General features: G+C 45.3%; 1 protein-coding gene across 9 annotated transcripts in view; it reads left to right on the top strand.

Annotated features, from left to right (window-relative positions):
- Positions 1-23,891, top strand: part of MEGF11 (multiple EGF like domains 11) — a 2,301,522-nt gene that overhangs the window by 956,205 nt on the left and 1,321,426 nt on the right. For all 9 annotated transcript variants that reach the window (XM_069624261.1, XM_069624259.1, XM_069624260.1 and 6 more), the window contains one exon: positions 22,933-23,025. In XM_069624261.1, coding sequence (XP_069480362.1) covers positions 22,933-23,025 — 93 coding nt within the window. The remainder of the gene's footprint in view (positions 1-22,932; positions 23,026-23,891) is intronic.

Here is a 23,891-nt window from a genome sequence, read left to right as displayed (position 1 = left end):
CCCCCTTTTTCTTCCTGCACTTATCAGACCTACCCTGCCTGCTGACTTAAACCTATCACTTGCAAATTGCTGGCTGCACTTACCACTGTTTGTTGCCTTTATTATTTATTTGTTGTTATTTATCTGTTACTCCTCTGCTTCGCACTTTCCACTTCTCCCCCCTTCCATGCACTTTCCCCTCCCCCTCTCCCATGCGCTTGCGCGTTCTCAATGTCACTGGGCCTAATAAGATCGCTGTTTTGTTCTCCCCTGTTCCCCTCCCTTGCCTTGTCGCGCTCTGAAACACTTGTGTATGAACACGATAGAAATAAAATATCAATATCAATATCAATGACAGGCTGCGCTGACTTTAGCAATCAGTGTGTGTGTCTGCTGAGCTGAGCACTGGAGCAAATGGCAGGCTGCGCTGACTCAAGCGATCAGTGTGTATCTGCTGGGCTGAGCACTGGCACCGATGACAGGCTCTGCTGACTTCAGCGATCAGTGTATATCTGCTGGGCTGAGCACTGGCGCAAATGACCGGCTGCGCTAACTTTAGCGATCAGTGTGTATCTGCTGGGCTGAGCACTGGCGCAAATGACCGGCTGCGCTAACTTTAGCGATCAGTGTGTATCTGCTGGGCTGAGCACTGGCGCCAATGACAGGCTGCACTAACTTTAGCGATCAGTGTGTATCTGCTGGGCTGAGCACTGGAGGCAATGACAGGCTCCGTTGACTTCAGCGATCAGTGTGTATCTGCTGGGCTGAGCAGTGGAGCCAATGACAGGCTGCGCTTACTCAAGCGATCAGTGTGTATCTGCTGGGCTGAGCAGTGGAGCCAATGACAGGCTCCGCTGACTTCAGCGATCAGTGTGTATCTGCTGGGCTGAGCACTGGCGCCAATGACAGGCTGCACTAACTTTAGCGATCAATGTGTATCTGCTGGGCTGAGCACTGGACGCAATGACAGGCTGCGCTTACTCAAGCAATCCGTGTGTATCTGCTGGGCTGAGCAGTGGAGCCAATGACAGGCTCCGCTGACTTCAGCGATCAGTGTGTATCTGCTGGGCTGAGTGCTGGCGCCAATGACAGGCTGTGCTAACTTTGGCAATCAGTGTGTATCTGCTGGGCTGAGCACTGTCGCCAATAACAGGCTGCGCTTACTTTAGCGATCACCAGCCCCACCAGAGAGTAGTTCTTGTAGGGAGACCCTCAGACTCTACATCAAAGTCGGTAGCTTGCTCTGCTGCAGGACAATCTCACTTTGACTTTAAGGGGGAGCACAACCCCCTCGCGCTGCAGGAGTTTCAGACCCTTCAAGGGGACAATGCTCGAGAAGGCCTTCCCTAAACCCAACAAACACTTGGATGTGGCTTGGGTGGTCTGCATCCTGAATCCCCTTCTATAGCTTTGTTGGCCCTACAAGAATGTGACGCTTACCTGTGAAACATCCCATGAAAGCAAAATAAGGGAACATCGCTCTTGCAAAATTCGCCTTCTCTAATGCTAATTTGCACCGGAAATACATACACGGTGCACGTTTCCTGGTTTGGCATTTGCCCTTCCAGCACAATCGCTCAACTCAAAATCTCTATATCATTGCCCAGATGTAAACAACTGAAGCAGAATGAAGACTATATAGTGGCAGGAGACGGCGTGAGCACCGCGCAGCCGGGGTGCAAGTGGGTTCGGTATGTTTAGCGCGTGCTTCACGTGTGCACCGAGGCAATCCCGAGCGACACCCTTTCCTGAAGAACAATGTCGGGAGATTGTATCCAATGTAACGTTTCCTAATATTGATTTAGTGTAAGTTTGAAAAAGCTTCTAGCCAATGCCTCCCCCTCAACTGATCTATTGATTTTGATTGTTTAACAAAACACGAAATAAGAGTACAGAAACCAAATGGGTGTAGATTCCCGGCTACAACCTGCTACATTGATGTACAGCGGGCGTTCCCCCTCTGCACCAGCCTTCTCCTAGAAGGAGAAAGGGCATCCAGTTTTGTCTCCAAGCTTATCTACCCCGTGGGTGGTCAGTTCTGGGTGGTGGACCGGGCCATCCTTAAAATATAGCGCGTGGCTAATCCTATCCACATGGTTAAAGTTATTCGGTTTGTTGCATTTCTGGAACACCACAAACCTGGATGACCCAAATGGGATTTGAGTTCCTCTTTACAAAGGGCCTCTTTATGAGCTTGGTAGTATTTTTGCTGAAAATCTGCTGAAATACCCCCCAAATAAATTACTGTTACCACCACTTTGTCCCGCCAATTTACCGTAGAATTACAAGAGGTGATAGTGCGGTGTAACTCCCCGTTTTCTCCATGGAGATTTCAACGAAATTATCGCCGGTGGTAATTCTGCCAATTTTTTGAGGTAAGGTGGCAGCGTTTTGCTAGAGGCTTCTCCTCCAGCTTACCACAAAACCTATAGTATGGTGGTGCAGTAATGTGCTTCAAACGGAATCACAACCACATTATCACCGTTTTTACCCACACCGCCATACTCGCAATGATGCCCAAAGAGGTCAATTAATTGGCTGAACGCAAAAGGAATGTGACAGAGTTTTAATGATTTTGAAACAATTTGCAGGACCAGACCACCAAACCTGATCTGATGGCACCCACCTAAGCACAAAAAATGATTCAAATGCATTAAATTAATATCTCGAAGATGCATTGTTTTGACTGTAGCTTATAAACCAAGTTCATGAATATTGCAATAGAAAGGTGTAGATAAACCTAGCTCATGAGCAGCACATCCAAAGTCAAGCAGAGCAACATTTTTCAGTTTGTTTAAACACATGAGCCAGAAGGTCTGGGAGACTGGTAATATGCTCCTGAGGTGGAACCCAGGCATCCACCTGGAAGCATCCCTTTAGAGGAACCAAGGGCCCCAAACAGGAGGATTAAGTCAGCTATGAGAAGGGTGAAGAGACAAGGCAATCAGGGTTTTGAAAGATCATTTTCTAAGCAAACAGTGTGAAAACTTTAACAGTGATTCATGGCAAGTACAGATTGGTAGAGAATCGAAAGTTGAAATATCTTCAAATATGTCTGTTTTTAATACGAACTCTGGCAAATGTGATAGTGCGCTAGTACAGTTCTGAACAGAGTGACAGAGTGGGCACGCAGGGGTCGGGTACACTTAGTGATCAGAGATGCCCCCAAGAGGCCATTTTAGGCAAAGGCAGATTTAACAGTCGCCAGGCAGACAAATGGCGAGCGGGCCCCTGTGCCTTGCCCCGCCCCTTCCCTTCCCACACTTATCAGATTGCACTTTAATCCAGAGCTCGAACAGGGTCGGCGCTGGTGTGTAGCATGTGCGGTTGCACTTGGGGGCCTGGCGGCGGCGCTCGTGGGGCCCTGCGCAGAGGGTGCCATTGACTTGACTCAGTCCCTCCCTCTATAGCAGGCTGCAGTGTGGGCCGTGTGTTCTTCCCGTGTGGTAGTGATCTGTGCTCTCACTGCTCAGGTACAATCACGGGTGGCCCATGCCTGCAACCTGCATCAGAGAGACGGTTACAAAAAAGTTAGGTTAAACACAGCATGGGGGTAGAGCGGGTAGTGGGCAGGTGGCACCGGTGGGACAGAAACAATGTAACAGTTTGCCGGAGCCACCATGATTTCACGTGATGTCATGGCCGGCGCCATGGGCTATGCACGTTGACAGTAGCCAGCCGCAGCAGACTTCGGCTTTCCCCTGCGAGGGGACGTGGTGGCTGCTGGTGTCAGTCCATATGCCTTTTAACCGCAACGTTTTGGACGCCTCGCCAGAAAACCAGGGGATGGCATGTCGTTTGCTTGGATTCCTTGACAACATTGAATTAGACAGCCATCAATTTCAGCACCTCGTCGGTGTTTGACCACCACAAAGGTACGTGTTTGGCTATGGAAGGCGTTAATGTGTCCTAATCTGTATTTCTTTATATTGCCTTCATTCAAGGTTCTAGGCCTTGCAGAAAAGCCGTTTTCCTGCTAGTGATACATATTTTTCAAGCAGACGCACAATCAGATGTGCATCACTGCCCGCTGTTGCTAGTGGCGGTGCATTAACTGGGGATTGTGGGGAGGGGTGCTCAAGGGACATGGGGCCTCATTACGGGTCGGGCGGTCCGGAATTAACAGTGGCGGTAAACCTGCTGCCACTGTTAATTCCGGACCGCCCGATCCCGAGTCCTGCAGGCGGGAGGTGATCTTCCCACCAGGTCTGACCTGGCGGGTTTACCACCGCCCGCCTGCAGGCGGACGAGGAAACACCGGCACCATCACGAGATGGTGCCGGTGTTTCCACTTCCCCATTCCGCCTCCGTGACTCCCGGGACACCGGGGCTGTAATGCCCTGGTAATTCCAGGAGTCACAGAGGCGGAATGGTAATACGAGTCCGGCGGTAACCAGGCGGTTTTACCACTGCGGTTACCGCCGGACTCGTAATGAGGCCCATGGTTTCTCTCACGGTGTTTGCACGAACTTGCGGTACAAATCCGTGTTACCCCTCAGAAATAATTAAGATCTGTGTGAAATGCTCCGGCGCTGGCTCACCAGTCACCACCGTTGACAGCAAAACCTGGCGAGGAGGCCCAGCTGTGTCTAGCTAGAGTCACACCCCCAAACACAGAAAACCTTTTTTTTTAAAACACAACTTTAAAAAATGAATCATCTATCCCTAAATTTCATCATTGTGCAACTCCTCCCACTCTAGACTCCACCTCCATGACCCGCCCACTTGTGGCCCTCTGTAATTCTTGCCCACAGGGCCTTAAATCTGCCACTGATCTTAGGTTGACAGCCAGTAATGGGGGTGACAGGCTACTGTGAGAAGTGAGGGACTAGCAGTAGATGAAAACCATATCAGGCTCCAGGAGACGACACCAGCCAAAGAGAGTCCTGCCTGAAACTGGCCCAGTTCAAGGTCCTACCAGACGGGCTTTGGGCACTGGCAAGAATGTGTGACGCTGAATTGACGAGCAAAGCAAACTGCTGGGGATTTAAGATGGAAGCATGCAACACTGTGAAAAGGGAGGCCATACATGGCTAAAACGGAGTGGGGTTGGCATTTTTGCATGACCGGTTTGAGAAAGGCAAAGTGGTCCAACGCATGCCCAGGTGATGGTGTATGGTACTACTCGTGACAACCCCAGGCATACTGCATATTTTGGACGCTGGATTGATAGATGGCTGACTGGATGATTTTTTTCAGATCGCTCAGTACAGGTGTAAGGTTATCGGAGCACATGGGGAGAAGTATGGGGACAGGCCTTGCAATGTACAGAGAGGGCAATGCACACAGGAAGCACCCATCACACAGGGCGCCAGGGCTCCCAAGTGCAGCAAATAAGGCGGGTGCAAGGAGTTATTCCAGGCAAGGCACGTGTTGTTTAAAGACGCCTCTCCCTCGCCTACTTTAAAGGGGGTGCATTTTAGGATTTTAGGGCCACAACGGCATTCTGGGGAACTTCGCTGCCACTGGTGCCATTGACGGACACATAGAAATGCCTACTTTTAACAACAGCTTTGTCTGTAAAAAAGGATGATGCATAGAAATATACTGGTGGGCCTACACCGAACAGGAAAAACACTTAATGGAGGGGTGGAGGGTCGCTATTTGTATAAGGCCTGTGGGTACCAATAGAGAGGTGAGGAGCCAAGTAAGGAATATTGGAGCCACCAGGAAGAAAGGTCTACATTACCGGGATGATATATAGTCGTGATCAAAAGAAAAGAATGCATTGGCCACAAAGTTAGTTTCTGTTTGTTTGTTTCTTTTCATTTTCATGCTTTATGTATACTAAATCGGGAATACAATTCTTTTTTTTTTGTTTTAAAACATAGTGCAACTCTTCCAAACAAGAGTGTGAGCACTGCAGCCACAGGGAAGAACCGTCCATGCACAAGGCGACCAAGTGCAGAATTCATACTCCAAGTTACATGATGCAGCCTTGCCACAGGAACATCATTTGGGGGTTGCCAGGGGTAGCAGCTGCTACACCTAGATCTGTCCTTATGACCCCTGGGCCACTGGACAAAGAGGCAGTGCCAAGAGAAGATATCGGTGTTGCACCTGAAAAAGGCAGTTGTAAATGCTGCTAAATCTGCCACCGCTTTTTTCACCTGGAATCTAAATCTTGTTAGCTGGAAAAAGTGCAGGGATGCAGGAAAAACAATGACACTGCCATCACTAACAGGTTGGCAGTCCATTAGTGAAGAATGCCTGAATGGTTGGCTTCAGAGGCAGGGGCGTCTTTGCAGCTCATGCCCAGTACTGTAGAAATAGGAAGGGTATGGGGGCTAGGTCTAGCTAGCAGGGAATGGGTAAGAGCAGCCTGCGGTACTCAGTGACGTAACAGCATGAACGCAAATCTCGTCAGTGTTTCTCCTTTTCTGCATTGATCATCCAGTGAGCCACTGAGCCTGTGATGAGAGGGGTGTGCCACAGTGGCTTCTTCCACCAATCCTGTCTGGGCACTGTGTGACCTGGCCCAGATCTGCCAGACCTGCATCACAAGCACACTGTAGATAGATTCAAGGTGAGATCATTCATTTACATAAAGTTGCCCTCTGCATTTGAAGTAAACCATCCGTTGCTTCCTCGAGCAAAATATATATGCTTTGGGAACAAGAGCATGCAATGTAACATGGGTTCAGCGGTGTCCTGTCAATTGGTCGACTGCAATTTGGTCGACTGCAATTTGGTCGACACCATTTGGTCGAATGCCAAATGGTCGAATTTTTTTTTTTTTATTTATATATTTTTTTTGTGGGTTTTCGTGTGGGGAAAGAAAAAAAAAAGAAAAAAAAGGGGGTTGGGGGGGGGACCCCCCCAAAAAAACCAAAAAAGGGGTAAAAAAAAAAAATTCGACCATTTGCCATTCGACCTAATGGTGTCGACCAATTGTCCTGTCGACCAAATGTTTTCGACCAATTGACTGGTAACCGGGTTCAGCTCCTGTTCCATTGCTTAGAAGCTGAAGGAGGATGGCATTAAGCAACAAAACATCAACATCAAACAAAAACATCAAAGGCACACAACACCCACCTCTTAAATGTGCACTACTGAATGTACGCTCCCTACCTGCACATGCCCTCGAGATAAATGATCTACTATCCACACTTAATCTGGACTTACTTTGCAGCACCGAATCCTGGCTCAATGATGCCTCCTGCCCAGCCATCGCACTAGCCCTACCCATAGACTACACCATCCTTAGGCAAGATAGATGTGATAAGATTGGAAGGGGAGTCACCCTTATCCACAAAGACTCACTATCCATCAGATTAGCAGACCATAGTACATGGGGTGGTAATGCTGATATCCTATCAGCCAAGCTTACGCTCTTCCCCAAACATTTAATCAACATCCACATCCTAGGCAGACCTCCCGGACTCCCAGCTGACTTCCAAGAGCACCTCTCCCATCGACTCAGCAACAACATTAAAAAGTCCTCCAAAATCATTCTATTAGGAGACTTAAATTTAGGATACAATGATCCTAAGGATAAATCCGCGGCAACCCTAGCTAAAGAACTTGCAGACTTAGGTTTCTCCCAAAGAGTGCTCACCCTTACTCACTCCAAAGGGCGCACCCCTGACTGGGCCATGGATCACAACTGTGCATCCAACATTACCTCAAACACCGCCCTTCCTTGGACGGACCACACATGCATCAAATTCCTCATCCCCACCAACCCTAAACCCAAGACTCTCACCCACGCACCACCTGCCACAATAACAAGTTCTAAAAAACTCAACGCAGACAACTTGCGTCCCCACCTTAAAAGCCCCTGCCTAGCACCACCTTTCTCTCAGGACCCAAATATACTATCAGCTATCTTCAATGATACTCTCACCAATGCCATAAACTCTATAGCCCCACTTGAAAGCAAGAAGGAAAAAAATAATTTCATTGCAACCCTTGGTTCTCGGAAGAACTCCAAACCCTCCGATCTCAAAAGCGCCAGTCGCTTAAAAACTGGCAAACGGATCCGAGTGATCTAAATAAGAGCCTCTTCAAACAAATAGCCCTCCAATATAAAAAAGCCATTTTAGCAGCAAAATCCAACTCCTTCAATGATAGGATCTCAAAGGCCAACTCCCAAGCTAAAGAACTATTCGCAATCTTTAATGAATTAATCACTCCTCCGGCTACCGCTGACGAGATAACTAAAGACAAAGCCTGGTGTGCCAGCATTCAGTCCGCCATGCTCAACAAAATAAAACTCCTCCAGAACAAAATCCAAAACCACTGCAAAGCCCTCCGAAACCAAAAAACCAACCGCCCTACACAAGACAAGTGTAGTACTCTCAATCACGCTCAATTCTCCTTCAGAAACGTCACTGAACCTGACGTCCTTAATCTCATCAAAAACCTCAAACCATCCCTCTGCAAAGCAGATATTTGCCCTCCCAAAATCATCAAGGAATGCGCCAATGAACTAGCACCCCTGATTACTGCCTTGATTAACGCATCTTTCCAAACAGGAACTGTCCCAAACAATCTCAAGGAAGCCTGGGTGCGGCCACTTCTAAAAAAGGCCACACTTGACCCAGCGCAACCCAACAACTACAGACCGATAACGACTGTCCCGTTCCTCCTAGAAATCCTGGACAAAGCAGCTCACATCCAGATCCAATCATACATGGAAGCTAACTCCATACTAGGCAAAAGACAATCTGGCTTCCGTGTCGGGCATGGAACAGAATCCGCCTTATTAGACCTAAATAATCAAATCTCACAGATCCTGGACAAAGGCAAACCAGCCTTGCTCCTCCTCCTCGATCTATCAGCTGCTTTTGACCTGGTAGATCACCAAACACTCACCACCCACCTCACCCATGCAGCCCATTTCTCTAATCAAGCAGCATCCTGGATCACTTCCTTCCTTGAAGGAAGAGCCATGAAGGTCTACTCCGACACAGCTAAGGCAGATCCTACCACTATAAACTGCGGTGTCCCCCAAGGATCTTGTACAGCCCCCCACCCTCTATAACCTCTTCACAAAACCCCTCTTCGACCTACTTGACTCCATGGGTGTTGCATATACAAACTATGCAGACGACACTCAAGTACTTTTACCCCTATCTGGACTCTATCACCAAGATGCCACGGCCCTTCACCACATCTATGCCACTATCCAAGCTTGGATGGCAATCAATGGCCTCTGTCTTAACGGGGAGAAGACTGAAATTCTCATCCTGGGCCAGACAAACACATTATCGAAACTAAGCCCCCAATACAACAACTTCAACATAGACAACTCAACCATCTCCGTATCATCCTCTGTCAAGACTCTAGGTGTTCACATTGATGCAAATATATTGATGAACAAACAAGTCAGCGCCATAGCCTCTGCATCAGCGTTCAGCACCAAACTCATCAACGCCATTAAACCCTACTTATCCACCCCCAACCGCTTGGCCATAGCTAGAGCAACTATAGGAGCCAGACTCGATTATTGCAACGCCCTTCTAGCTGGCACCTCCACCAAAAACATTCACAGACTGCAAACCACACAGAACAATGCCCTCAGAGCCGCCATGAGCATCCTTAGAAGAGACCATATATCCCACGCCAGACGTGAAGCACGGTGTCTCCAGGTCAAAGACCGTATTACTCTGAAAATCCTCACCATCACTCACAGGTGCATCAACAAAACCACTCCAGCATACCTATCTGAAGCAATATCAAGGACCACATCCACTCGCCCCACCAGAGCTCAGTACACCAACCAGCTACACATACCACGCATAAAGAGAGCCACATCGGGAGGTCTAGGTTCTCGTATATTGCACTGAAACTCTGGAACTCACTCCCTGCCACCCTTAGAGCTGAAACTTACATCTCTGTCTTCCGCAACAACCTCAACGCCACTCTCCTCAACTAGCAAGTGGAGGACTGCCTCCTCCACTTCTGCCATGTATATTGTAATATAACACAAATGTAATATAACTATATTGTAACCTGTATATATACTGCTAATGACTATGTAACTATATTGCAACCTCTATATATGTTGCTAATGACCATGTAACTAAGTAACTAAGCTTTGTACTGTAACAAGTGCCATGATGTCCTCGTGCTGTTGTGCTCTATATAAATACGAATAAAACAAAACAAACAAAACAAGATATAAAGGACCAAAGAAAATAATAAAATGGGCCTTTTCTAGGGGTGATGTCATGGAGCTGCTGCTGTTGTTTACATTTTCAAAAATAATAAAAACTGCAATTACTGTGACCACCTGCAACACATCCCTTCCATCTATCTCGGGAGGATAGCTCAGGGACAACATGCTCGCCTTGGAAGCAAGACGACACAGAGCATCACAGGTTCGATCCCCAGGTCCGCGCTTAGAAACCTCTGAGTATTAAGCGCATTATAAATAACCTATCATATCATATCTCCCATCTAACAAAAAAACCTGTGGATTACTTACCAAAGAAGCAAACCAGATGGCTGGAACGTTTCAAATGATTCATAGCCACTGGCACAGCTCTGGGCAACCCGTCAAGCCACTACAGGAGGGGAACACCACCCCAAAAGCGCCAGTCCAGCCTAAACTTCTAGGTCATATCGCTTCTGCACGAGACCACTTCTGCATGAGACCACAAGAATCCCCAGACATGCTCATTGGGTGTCATTAGTGAAGAGTATCCTAGGTCTGTAGGCCCAGCAGGCTTTTCTAGGGGGATATCATGGATCTACTGTTGCTGTTTCCAGTGTGTAGCCAGACACTTGGCAACCACTGGAAGTCTGCGCTTTGGAGTTTAGGCCTCTTCGAGGTGCTCTGTCTGTTTACAGTTAAGCCTGAGTGATGTACAATAAAGTCCAGGTTATTTTGTTGGATCACTGCTTACATTCACAGTAATTTGGTAATATGGGCATATACGCACTGATATTAACGCTACATATGGTGATCCATTCTTGTATGAAATGTATATCATATTACAGTGATATTGTAACCACATGTTTCTTAGTGTACTGAGGAACAATGGTATGTGATGCCACTTCCTGTTTTACCAAGGGTTGAAAGGTTGTGTGCCATCACTTTCTGTGATGTCATCAGAGGTCAAGAGTCGTGTGATGTCACTCTACCCCTTGCATTTTAGTGGAATGACATCCCTGCATTGCCACCCCATGAACTCAATGACCACGCTTTATTGGCAGTCCCCTCTGGCCAGGCTCAGTCTGAAGAGTCACCACCCTGATCCAAAGTGGGGCCCTCTTCAAAAGACATTGTTAAGGCATTATTTCCATGAAGAGATGCTACCTTTACAGTGGGCAAAATCTGCTGTGTACCCACATACTCTTTGATATATTTTATACGGCGGTTATGCTTAAAGGTAATACATGTTATTCTATTTAAAAGTAACGTAGCTGAGATTGTCTTATTTTATGTTTAGCGTATGTCTACAGTGTTATAATGTACCTTAACACTTGCCTGTGCAGCACTTGGATGATAGTGTGTTTGTTCAGCCCTGCTACCTTTTGGCGAACATAGGGGTTTTAGAACTCTGTTCACCTTTAGATTAAAGGAAGGGTTGGTGGGCTTCCAGGGAATGATGCATCACTCCAGAGTTGGTCGCATAGATGGACCCTGGCCCATACAGCACCAGTTATGGTCCTACACACCCTCTGAGGTCAGAGGTTTTCCAAAACAAGTGGCCCCAAAGTAATGAGAAAATACACTAAACCTGGTAAGCAATCATTGACTTGTAACATCTCAATATCAAGCTAACCTGGAGACATTGTATAATATGCTGTTAATGCCCCGTTCCAATGGCTAGAACGGAGGTTACAGCCCGTTATCGGCCCGAGCAAAGCGAAGGCCTATAACGAGGGCTCCAGGCCGTTACCCAAGTATGAGTGTCAGGGTGTTTGTTGTTGTTGGTCAGCAGTTTGAATTCAGTCTTGGAGGGGTTCAGCTTCAGTTAAGTACTGGACGTCGATGACTGGATCAATGTGAGGCAGGCCTGGAGTCCTTGGATGCCTTCGATGGGGGATATCTTGAAGTAGACCTGCATGTCAGTGGATGTGGATGTTACGTGGAGCAAGGAGGGTTATGAGCGGTTCCATGTAAAGATTGAAGTTCACAGGGGACAGTATGGATCCTTGCAGGACGCCACAGGTGAATGGTAGAGTTGGTGATCCGTAGGAATCCATTTGTCTTGACTTTTGGTGATTAGCAAGGTAAGGCCACGTTCTGAAATGAAGTTGCTCAGATATTGTATCTGCTCTCTCCTGTCGGGGTTAAAACATCTGTTTGAGAACCACACATCCAAATTGAGCCTCAACATTCACATCACAACCAGTGAGGTGGCTCACTGGATGCCTCTATGTGTTGTATGACACTGTGCTTTACAACTTTAGTAGTCCCTGCCTTACCCCTTGTCTCATTTTAATTTGGATGGTTTGGACTTTGTGCACCACCATTCTGGCATCCTCAGCCTATACCTGAAGCTTTTCAAACAAGACAACGTTGTAACATAGACTTAGTTTTGAATGTGTGCAGTTTGATAGATTAGTTTTCGTGGACCTGAATTTGAGTTATTTTTTTTGCTATGCAGTGTCCCCTCCGAATCTCCCCATTCCACACCCCTGCCCCCTGCCTCCCCAACCACATATTCATATGTATGTAATGTGTATGTTTTTGTTGAAATCGAAGAAGAGTGGTCCACCAAATGTCAGACTTTCAATTGAAAGTCTATGTAGTAAAAGCATAGGTTTCGAACACTGCATGCCTTGCCTGAATGCAACTGTCTGCCCCTTTGGGCCTCACTCCGAACACGTCAGGACCACCAGTGGTGCTTTGAGATCTAGTTTAATGTCATGCCGTTTCTAGTAGGACCAGTTCAGGTGTGGGGACAAGCCTGTTTCAAAAATATATACCTTGCCTTGGGCGTGTCTCCCGTTGAAGCAGTATTTGGCCCAGAACCACCCTAGGAGAACTATGCACCTTCCCTCATATCTTACACGGTCAATCATACTGCATGCAGTAATTTGATGTAATTGAATAAGTCCTCAATAATCCAAATGCAAAGGTCTACTTGGCACCAGAGTCTATCATCATGTCAATGTCACTACGACCGATGCCTGCTCCTCCTTTGAGACTGTCCTCTTCAACTTTCCTAATCCCCACTGCAGCGACGGCATCGCCTGCGTTGATAGTCTATCAGGTCCATCTGGCGAGCCCTGCAGAGGCTCCTTTTGACCACACGTCCTACAGCGGTAAAGCAAATGGGACAAAGTGTCGAACCTGAAGCACCTCCTTCTCCCTCTCCTCCCATTCTTCTCACCCTTGCTTGTCTTGGTGCTGTCTGGGGGGGTGGGGGACGGAATCTGCGCACACACCTTTATTGGCATCTGGCTTGCTCCTGAAGGAACCATGACTTTTCTGCAGGTCTGGGGTTGCTGCACAGCTCCAACCTCTCTGATCTTTAATGTTTATGAAACCATCCCTATCGAGATGGCAGATGAAAGTGCATTACAGATGTATGCTTATTCAGGTGTGCAGTGAAATAAACACGTTATCACTGTTCATTAACCTAATGTTGGTGGCTAGTTCACTTTACAAGTGTACACTCAGACATACATCCTCCCTTGCAGCGCATTCTTTTAGAAGTAAGTTTGTAAAGCCTTTCAAAAGAGAAATAATATCCTTCCAGGCCTTGTCGTTGAGTCCTGACAGCATGTGGCCAGGCAACGTGTTAAGCCCCTTCTTTAAGTGTTCAGAATAATTAGTGAATAGGTGCTGTCAGTCTTGGCGCTTAATCTCTGTACCTTTTTTCTGGTACAAGTGCCCATGTCACATTACTTTCCTGTTCAAGGTCTATGTCAATAAAGTGTCATGCCCATCACAAGGTAGGATTAGTGAAGTGAAGATGCGGCCTCGCCATTGCAGATCCTTGGAAGCCTTGGTAATGGCACTCAACAGGGATCTTAGTTAGGCCACAAGAGAAAAGAAAAAGCCTGAATGTTTGACAAGATTTCTGCTTGGACATCTGTCTAACTTCAAGTTGTAGCCTAGGTTCCTTCCCCGAGGTCTCTATGGCCAAGGACCTAATGTTGGTTATGTTGGATCTACAAAACCATCAAGCTCTGACTATTTATCAACGTTGCAAGTAGCAGCCCAGGGGGCATTACACCTCTGTCTACACTATAAGGGTACCTCACTAATGACATGCATGGTTCCAAGGTACCAAGATAAACTAGCACGTTGGCACTTTATTAAAGCTACTAGAACAGGATTCAAACAGTGGGCACAGCAAAGCGCATAAGGAACAATACACTGGCAGTATTCTATTACCAGTTTCTGGACTTCTTTTCTTTGACTAGCACTATAAAGCTGTTGAAATGTTAGAACCTGCACACTCCTTCCTCTGTGCCTAAGAAAAAAGATAGCAGGATCCCAAAAAGACGAGCCAACTCTGAGTGCCTTAGGGCCAGGAGGATGGCTCAGGGATAATGTGCTCGTCTTGGGAGTAAGGCAGTGCGGAGCTGTTTGGGTTTGGAACTCAGCCCCCGCTTAAAGACTGGAATCCGGCATGAAGCGGGATCCAAGAAAGAATTTCGTTTTTAATTTCTTTTTGCCTCCCCCAGAAGCATTGCACTCATCTTTGACAGGAGCTAAATATCCATGAAATGGTCCTAACTTGTCTGGAGAACATCAATACATTGATGTAAGTCTGCCTTGCATGCACTCTGCTGCACTGGCATCATCAGGCAAGTCCCTCTGGCTGCATTCGGAATACAGATATGTTTTCTATTGTTGCCAGTTTAGAAACTGATAGACAAAAAACGAGTGCTGGTGATGGGCAGAAACACAGCCAGTGACAGCATAAGTTGCAAAGGAGGATTTCTTCAGGCATAACAGGGCATCATCAATCGAATTGTGACTTTCTTTCTGGAATACTTGTATCACTTTCGATTAACATAATTTCGGTGCATAGTTTGTAGGGCGAGACCTTCCACAAGACTGCAACCATAAGAACATCCTCCCCTGAAGCACAGTGCTTTGGGTGGGTGTAGCATTCTACAAGAACACCTGTCATTGAGACCCGACAGCATGTCACAATCCTGCCTGTAGTGAACATGTGTTTGTTTGACGCCATTTGTAAAACCAATCTTTCGGTTTTGCGTTTCTGGAGATGACATTCCGGCTGCACGGCATCCGTTTCCGGTTCTGCAAACCCATCCTTTCATCTGTCCATAGGGTGACCAGATTTCCAAAACGAAAAACCGGGACGACCAACAACATAAAAGAGGGACTACCCAATTGGAGCCCACCAATTACCGCCCCTCCCCCAACACGCCCCCACAACTACCACCCAATCATATTTCCAGCATTTATTCTTTCTATAAACGCTATATGATCTCATGTGTGCAGTTTTGTCTCTGAATCTTGGCATGCTGATTCAAAACAGGCGTTTGCTCTCATTGATACAACATGGCTTGCTGTATAGCCTTTTCCAGCCCAGTCTCTGTGGCACAGGCAGTAAGTGTTAGGACTTGTACCTGAAAGGTTGGGGGCTCCAGGGAATCCTCCAGCATCAAAATTCTGAAAGTGTTGTGACAAAAATTACAATTTTAATTATCCTAGCCACCCAACAATGCAAACCCCGGACGGGGTTTCTAAAATGAAAAAATTCCCGGCACCCCGGGACGGAGAGTTATTTCCTGGGAAAACCGGGACGTCTGGTCGCCCTATCGATCCTGCTGCGGATCCCTGCATTTTCGCTGCCGCCGTTTTCCACCTTTGCCTTTAAAACATGCTGTTTTCACCGCTGCTGTTTTCTTTTTTTTTTTTAAATGGGGGGTTCCCCTTTTTAAATGGGTTTGCCACAGCCCCTCATCTAACCCACCCTCACCATCTCAGCCTGCCACCAACCACTCCCCAATCCTCTACTCCAAACACACAACACATATAAAAAAGCATTTTTTTTTAAAGTCGTAAACTGCTTTGGTAAAAAACTGCACTTTTCTATTTTTATTTGCATTTTGGTTTATTAAAAAAAAACATTTAGCAACAAAACATCATTAAAATCCATTCCACAATCAATCCGTAAAAAAGGGGAGCAATGCATTATTTCTGTTATTTCAATGAATCTCAGTGTGTCTTACGATCAGTAATGGGTGCAAACCACTTGATTTTGAACGCACACGATTTCTGTGGTCGATGTCCTCTTCAACAGCTGTTGGTGAGAAACGGTGAAGGATGATTGTCTTCTGACGTTGTTGATGTTGGAATTAAACTCTGCTTCGCTGTGAAGTGGCTGAGGGTTTTGACTAGTGTTGTTCCACAAAGTGGTTTAAAGTTACTTTTTAGGATGCCATGTATGTTCTTGTGCTGTGTATTCCATTTACGGTTAATAGTTTTGAATTATTTTTTCTTACATTCTACTTTCTGTTTCAATGTTTACTAAGATGTTGTTATAGCAACTGACTAAATCGAGTTTAAACATTTACATTTTTCTAACAGAAGATATTAAATCTTTGCTTATTGGCTTCACTCCCATTTTCCCTACCTATCTGCAGATAAAATAATTGCATGTTTTGTATTGACTGACAGGATGGATAGTTTAACAATCATCACAGAATTTTAATGAATTTCAATAGTTTCACTAAGAGAAACAAGTTCTTTCATATCTTACAAAAAGATGTTGATCTACTCGAATTAACTCATTTGCATCCTTCTAACGGAGTGGTTTGGGGTTGCTGGTGGTAGTCTTGTTCAGAGGATAATTACCTCACGTTCTGGTGCTGGACTGCCCTTGTGCGTGGGATAAGCCTGATATGCAAAGGTATATGTCTCCTCTATGAATGGTACATTGAGCTAAATGTGGTTGAAGGCCCTCCTGAGTGGCATATATCCCATAGAGAAGGCTATTTGAGTCATGTTCATTCTAAGTAGAGGAGCTCCTAGACTTTTGTAAATAAATAAAATTGTGTTATAGGCTTATGATGGTGTGCTAACTCTCTCAAACACAGAGTATACCAACTGTGGTGTAAGGGAACAAACTGATCTCTTTGCACGTTTTAATCAGCTTAAAAGTGAGGCTCTTCATATTGCAACTTGAACAACAATGGTGGATATGCAGGGTAATAACTGGATGAATACAGACCTAAAGTATTTAGGCATATTGATAACACCTGTACTAACATATATATTCACTGACAATTCGGAATTTCTATGGAAGTGAATCTCTTTAGTTTTTGAACATTGGCAAAAATTGAATCTTTCATTATGGGGACGGGTACAAAGTGTTGAAATGTTGATCATCCCCAAACTGAATTGCATACTTAATGTGATACCATTTGGGCAACAGCGCCCTTCTTTAAGAAATCTGCCAGGGCATTGCAGTTATCCGTTTGGGGAGATATGAAACAAGTTTATATATCAACAAACAATATCCCCACTGAGCTGGGGATGATTCAATAGTTGCACCCTCATGTGAAACAATACTATTTAACTTTTCAACTAACCCCAATAGCAAGCTTTTTTTTAATTCAGGTGGTATGCAGACCAGATCTGACAGGAAATTGTTTCAGAAGGTCTCTTATATGGGGGAAATCTAAATTGCTGATACATGCACTTTTGTCAGCATCATTTAAGAGCAAGATTACACAAATTACTACGAGTTTACCTGTATCACATTTGAAGGCTCCGATATGGAATAATTGGAAAATCTGTGGTCATTCTTGTAAATGGAAACAGTATATTCATGCAGGTATATTTAGGATTCAAGATATTTGGCAGAACAATAAGATGCTCTCTTTTGACACCTTACAGCAAGCATTTTCTTTGGCAGTCTCTCTATGATGGCATGATGTACAATTGAAAATGTGCCTGTTGAAAGCAATGAAGTCAATGAAGTTGAGCTGTGTTCCTCATCAATTACAAATTACATGAAAGGTGATCAAGATATTGTGTCTAAAACTTCTGCAAATATATTAAATTTGATTTTAAGATTCCATACCATCTTCATTGTGCATAAAGTTGGAATCAGTTCTGGAATCTATGCTTATACTCAATGGAATACAATTATTCTGCATTGCACCAGAGATCTTTGAAAAGCCCAAACAAAATGTGCACAACTTAATATTTTCCACGGTTGGCACTGGTCTCCACAGGCATTATACCAAGCATGTCTACAGCACGTGGATAATTGCTGGAGTTCTAATAACAGGAATATTATTGTAGTATTTTCTGGTCTTGTCAATGTTTAGCTTTCTGGTCAAACACTTTACATATTATTGATGTTACAACTGGCCACAAAATTAAAAGAAATGCTTATGTTATCATCATCTGGGATATGTTCGACTATCCTACTTTGGACTGACACTGGGAAATGAGGATAATGATTGATGTCTCCATTATTATGGTAAATACCATCATAAATACCATAGTAGTCTCTCCACAGTTACAATGTGCATTTTGAGGCTTTGGAGATCAACCCCATTTTCTACTTATGAACAATGGATGGACATTATGGTGAATACAGGTTCTTCACAATGGATTATTTGCAGACTATAAGATTATGATCAAACATATAATAAAGCCTGGGGCAGTTTTCTAGAAGACAAAAATAACCCTTCCAATCATTATTCTTTCTTATATAGCGCTACACACCCTCGGGTGTCAGAGCGCTGAAATAACAGATAACATTACGATCCCACATAGTGGTACTCGAATTCATCAACCTCGAAAGGATGAAAGGCTGTGTTGACCATGCTAGGGTTCACACCTGCCACAGGAGGCTGCACACAGATATCAGGGATGAGCAGTCAACTCGCTGTGCTATCTGATATCATAACATTTCACTGCTTGTCTGCAGGTCTCTACTGGATTACTTACAACCCCTTTCTTTTGACTCTGTCAGACTATGATTTAAGAACAAATTAAACACTTATGCATGCTTTATGTTACACTGTTTTTTAAGTATTTTTATTCGGCTGGATTTGTGTTGTCTAGTGAACATTTGTCTTGACCAGGTCATTTTACGTCTTTATTTTGATTCCCTTCTTACTTGAAAGCTCTCGATGAGTAATAGTACATCTCTATATGTCAGTTGTTTGCTGTACTGCCTCATGTTTTTTTTTCCTCTTTTAGGAGATGGCTTTTTTTTGCATTAAGTTTTCATGCTAAATGATATTAGGGCCTTTTTCTTTTATGCCGTTTATGCATAACATTATAAGATTGAATCACTGTTTAAAACAATAATGAGTATTGCTAACCAGGCCATTTTAAAATAAAAATACTTTAGTTAGAAAGAAGGCAAAAGGGAAGAACATGGCTGAACATAAACATTGAAAAAGAGGTGCTAGATAGAGAGAGGAACCCCAAGGAAACAATGCAGTGGAGAGAATAAAAGGAAGAGTTAAAAAGAGGGAGCCAAACTGCCTGAGAGTGATTTGAAATAAATTAACGGGAGCCCGGTTAACACAAGCCCTGGGAGCGAAGCTTGCCTAGGAGGAGGCCATGGTCCACTGTATCAAAGGCAGCCGACAGATCGAGCATCACAAGGACAATAGCTCCTGACACGTCATTGGGCGATCTGTTGTCAGCACGTGTGGCCAACAAATCCCACTGCCAGGGCAAAAACTCTTCAGATAAAGATGGAGAAGGTCCCGAACTTTGACAAAGACTTGAAGTTGAGTGATGGCGATACTCTCCGGGAGCTTAGCTGGGAAAGGAACGAGAGAGATCAGGCGTGAATTAGAGCAGAATCCAGTGTCAAGGAAAGGCTTTTTCAAGAGAGGGTTACAATTGCCTTTTTGAAAGAGACTGGTTCAATACCAGTAGAGACAACGTGTTAAACACAGGAGACGGGACCTCAAAACTATATCGGGGCAGAGTTGATAAATGTTCACAGGACAATTAACAGTTGGGGGAGCCAGATCTGATTTTCGAGAAACTATCCGAAAGAGTATTAGAATTAACAGAGGAAAACACAGAAAATACTGAAGTACAAAAAGGAGCAGAAGTTGTAGAAGCTTGAAAAATGGATCAATCACAGAAGTAGTCAGATTGAGAGTAGCGGTCTGGATAAAAGCTTCTTTCGCTTAACAAAATAAGTGCTTCTCACCTAACTCCAGTCAAGGAGTAACCTCAGAAGCAGTGATTGAGGGGAAAGGAAATTCCTCCATGACAATGAGCAGTTCCTGCTGAGTGTTGTCTGCTAATTCGATGCAAACGGAACATCATGCGCATTTAGCCTCACAAGTAGCTTTTTCATGTGGACAATGTTATGTAAGGCAGGCCGCTCTGGCTGTGGAACCCTATGAGTGGTGCTATAATCGTTCAGTCCATTCAGTAGTAGATTTGATGTCTGCGAAGTCCGGTGTAAACCACTGCAGGCTGTAGGGCTTGGGCTCAAGAAGGGCCATTTTAATAGGGATATAAGAATTGGGAGTAGAGGAAATCTGTCATTGAACAAACAATCTCCAAGTGCAAATTCATCACGACGGGGAGAACGGGACGTGCGAAGACCATCTTCAAAGGAAAATGAACTGAGATTTTTCCAGGGGAAAGTAGACTTAAGTGAAGAAACAGGACGAGACAGAGTGAGGTAAAGGAATAATAAATTAAACTAGAAAGTAGTTTGACCAGCGTAGAGGTTAAAGTGTAACCGCTTCTGTCGAATATGGGCTGCTGAAAATCCGATTGGGAGTTTGGCTGACCGAATGAGTGCTATTGAAAACGGAGTAAGATTACAAAACGCCATACGTTTTGGGGTGGGTGTGACTACAGGCATATGAGGACAATACCCCCCAGACATAGATGTTCCCTCACATGTACCACATGTACCTCCTCTGATTTGATTTTCCTGGAGAAGAGAGCATGTCAGCAAAAACATGGGATAATCTAGAGCCAGGTTTAGAGGGACATAGACAAGTACAAAACATCCTGGCATGCCATCTACCACCTGGAGCTTGAGGGCCAACACTTCATTATTTGGTAGCAAAGTAGAGGAAAAGAGAGGGACCAGAGATCACAGCCGTGCCATGTCACAGTCCAGGTGAAGGCTAATTAATGGCAGAACACTAGCAGTGTTGATTGTGGCACCACAAGAATATCAATGCCACGTTTCAGTGATGAAAATAGCATTGAACAGGTCATCTTGGAGCAACTCATAGATGTCAGTAGCATATTTACAGAGCACATTTCCGAGGGCAGTCTGGATAAAGGATTCCTGCGGGCTGGGCAAGTCAGATGAGGATATGGCACGGTATCAATAAATCAAAGTTTGCCTGGGGGGGGGGGGCGGTGACATGGAGCCCTGCACCACTGATGAAGAGCTGAAAGGAGAAGCAGACACGGCCCGGCCAGGAGACACAAGAGCACGGGAGTAAATGATAGGGGTAGCAGAGGAGGCTAGTCATCACGCTCCCCAGAAGGGGGAATGGGGGGAGAGGGCGAGGAACAAGAATGCGGGTTATCGATTTTAGACGTGAAGAACACAGCAATGTCAGAGGCGGTGAGTGAAGAAGAGACCGTAGGACCAGGAGAACTCGGAGATAGATAGACAAGATTTGAAAAATGAGACGATTTAAGTGTTTGGAGAAAGGAAAGTATGAGATTGTGGTAGCATAACTGCTTAGCAAAGAATATGTTGCAATCATGGGGCGGGGAGAAGAAATTGGAATGGGCAGAGTGAGATAGAAGAGTGAGTTTTGGCCATATTTGCTCAACTTTGAGGGAAGAGGAGCTAAGCGGCCATGGAGGGAGTGTTGTGATATTTTAGGGGAGGGTTAGAGAATAGGATAATCAATGTACAAGCATGTTCAGTTCATAATGTGGGAGACATAAAATGGGAACTGGGGGGGGGCTTTCTTCCCATTAAATCAGTCTTTTCCACATATGTTGCAAGTGAGCGTCTTTCATGCCATTGCTCCCAATGGCGCCCCCGGCGATGTCTTCTCCACTGACCGCTGGGGCTATTGAGAGGAACACGGCATGGCGTGTGCCCTTGTCGCCCCTACCCAGTCCACTGATTTGTCAAAGGGCATGGATCAGGTGATGCAAGTTGTTCCTCTTGACCCCTATCAGAGGGTTTCTGGAACACGGCTGATCTACGAGAGGTATTTCAATTTTGGAAATCCCATAAGGTGTGATTCTGTGATGTTATATTTACAGAGCGGTGTAAAATCAAGATGGGGGTCAAACAAGCTGCCTTTTGAGACGTGCACATGTTTTTCTTGTAGCCCAGTAGTGCTAGAACAGCAGTGCTAAAATCTCCCCAGATCCTGAATCCAGGAAAACAAGCAGCCCAGGTCCTTGCTGAACCACTTCACTGCTTTTCCGCCGCACTGATCATCTGTTCTCAGCTGTCAGAGAGACCTCGAGCTTATAAGAGCTCTTCCCTGGCCTGTCTTTCATTTATTTATTTATTTATTTATTTGTTTTGAACTTACACATAAAAGTGCAGTAACGGTTAAGCGGCCGCGGGAAACAGCAGCGGTGAACGGCTGCGAGCAGCTAATACGTGCAGCTGGTGGGGGGCTAACAATGAGAGGGCGTGCATAGAGATGCATGCTCTCCTGACAGACAGCATGATGACACACGATCGCTGCTGCTTCCTGCAACATGTTGCTTCCTCGATTCAAAGCAGTGTTCGTTTGCAAGGTAGCTGCTCTAATGTGGGAACTACAGCAGCCTTTGCCACAAGCGCGCCCCTAACATGGAGTCGCTCTGTTTACATTGCTCGGGCCTGTGTAGTCTGTTCTTGCCATCCAGGCACAGCTGACGTTCTTACATATTAACATATTGGTATGTTCCACCATTATTGACAGTACACTGTAGAACTCGGAACAGATAGACTAACACGAACGAAAAGAATAGGTATAATTACTAAGAGCGTATGCTGCCCCTTGACAATAATATGTCTTGCATATGTACTCGCAGCTAATCGATGTCCTTTATCTCTAACGGTAAATGCACCTCTTTTCCCGTTACAGCCCTGTGCACGGAGGAGTGCATGCATGGACGTTGCGTATCCCCCGACACTTGCCACTGCGAGCCCGGCTGGGGAGGGACCGACTGCTCAAGCGGTAAGTACTGCCCTGGACCATGAACGTGCACAAGGGCTAAATGCACAGAGCATGTTATGTTGCTCCTCTGATGAATACCACAGAGCGGTGTAAGGTAGGCCTCATGTGAGGTAAGATACGCATGTCTCCCTTCAACTGCCTCCTGGGCCTCCGGTCCTGTGGACTGCTTTCCTAATGTGCACCAATGGGGCCCAACATCGCGGTTCCTGCTTCTCTCTCTCCTGTTCCACGTAAGCACTCTGAAAAGGCCTTACATTGGCTTAAGAAACGCGAGAGCAACCAAGGCAACACAATCGGGTCCAAAAGTTAAAACACATTCACAAGTCTATATAACTCAGCAAAGGTATCTGTTATTCAAGGTTGCCATTATTTGTTCTATGATTGTTGTTGTCATTTTAAATTACCATTTTTAAAAAATATTTAAAACTACCAATTGGCAGTGTAATATGTATTGGGGAGTGATCACTTTCTTGTATTCTAATCGAAAGAGGCGTGGTTTAGTGGGTTATTTCATCACACTGTATTTTGAATGTACCGTTACATTGATCTTGTTACTCACAAGTGGAAGGTGGCACAAAGCAGGGCTGCATTGGTGGCATCGATCCTGTCTTCATTTGTAAGTGTGTGCTTGTGTCAACCAGACTCTACAAAAATAAGTATTTTTCTGCCTTTTCTTTTTTAACATCTCTTGGTGGGTCGCCAGGTTTCTGTCGCCATTACTCGATGCTTCCATTGTGGGTGATTCTTGGGTTTTTCTTTGTATTATTCTTTTGTTCCAGTAAATGCCTCTTGAGGTTCCTCAGAGTATCTGCATTTCTACCCAGGAGTCCTTCTGCGACTTTAAGACCGTTCTATGCACAGAACCC

Source organism: Ambystoma mexicanum, chromosome 11, assembly GCF_040938575.1.
Source record: "Ambystoma mexicanum isolate Mex_15411 chromosome 11, UKY_AmexF1_1, whole genome shotgun sequence".
Taxonomy (NCBI): domain Eukaryota; kingdom Metazoa; phylum Chordata; class Amphibia; order Caudata; family Ambystomatidae; genus Ambystoma; species Ambystoma mexicanum.
This window is presented reverse-complemented; position numbering and strand designations above follow the sequence as displayed.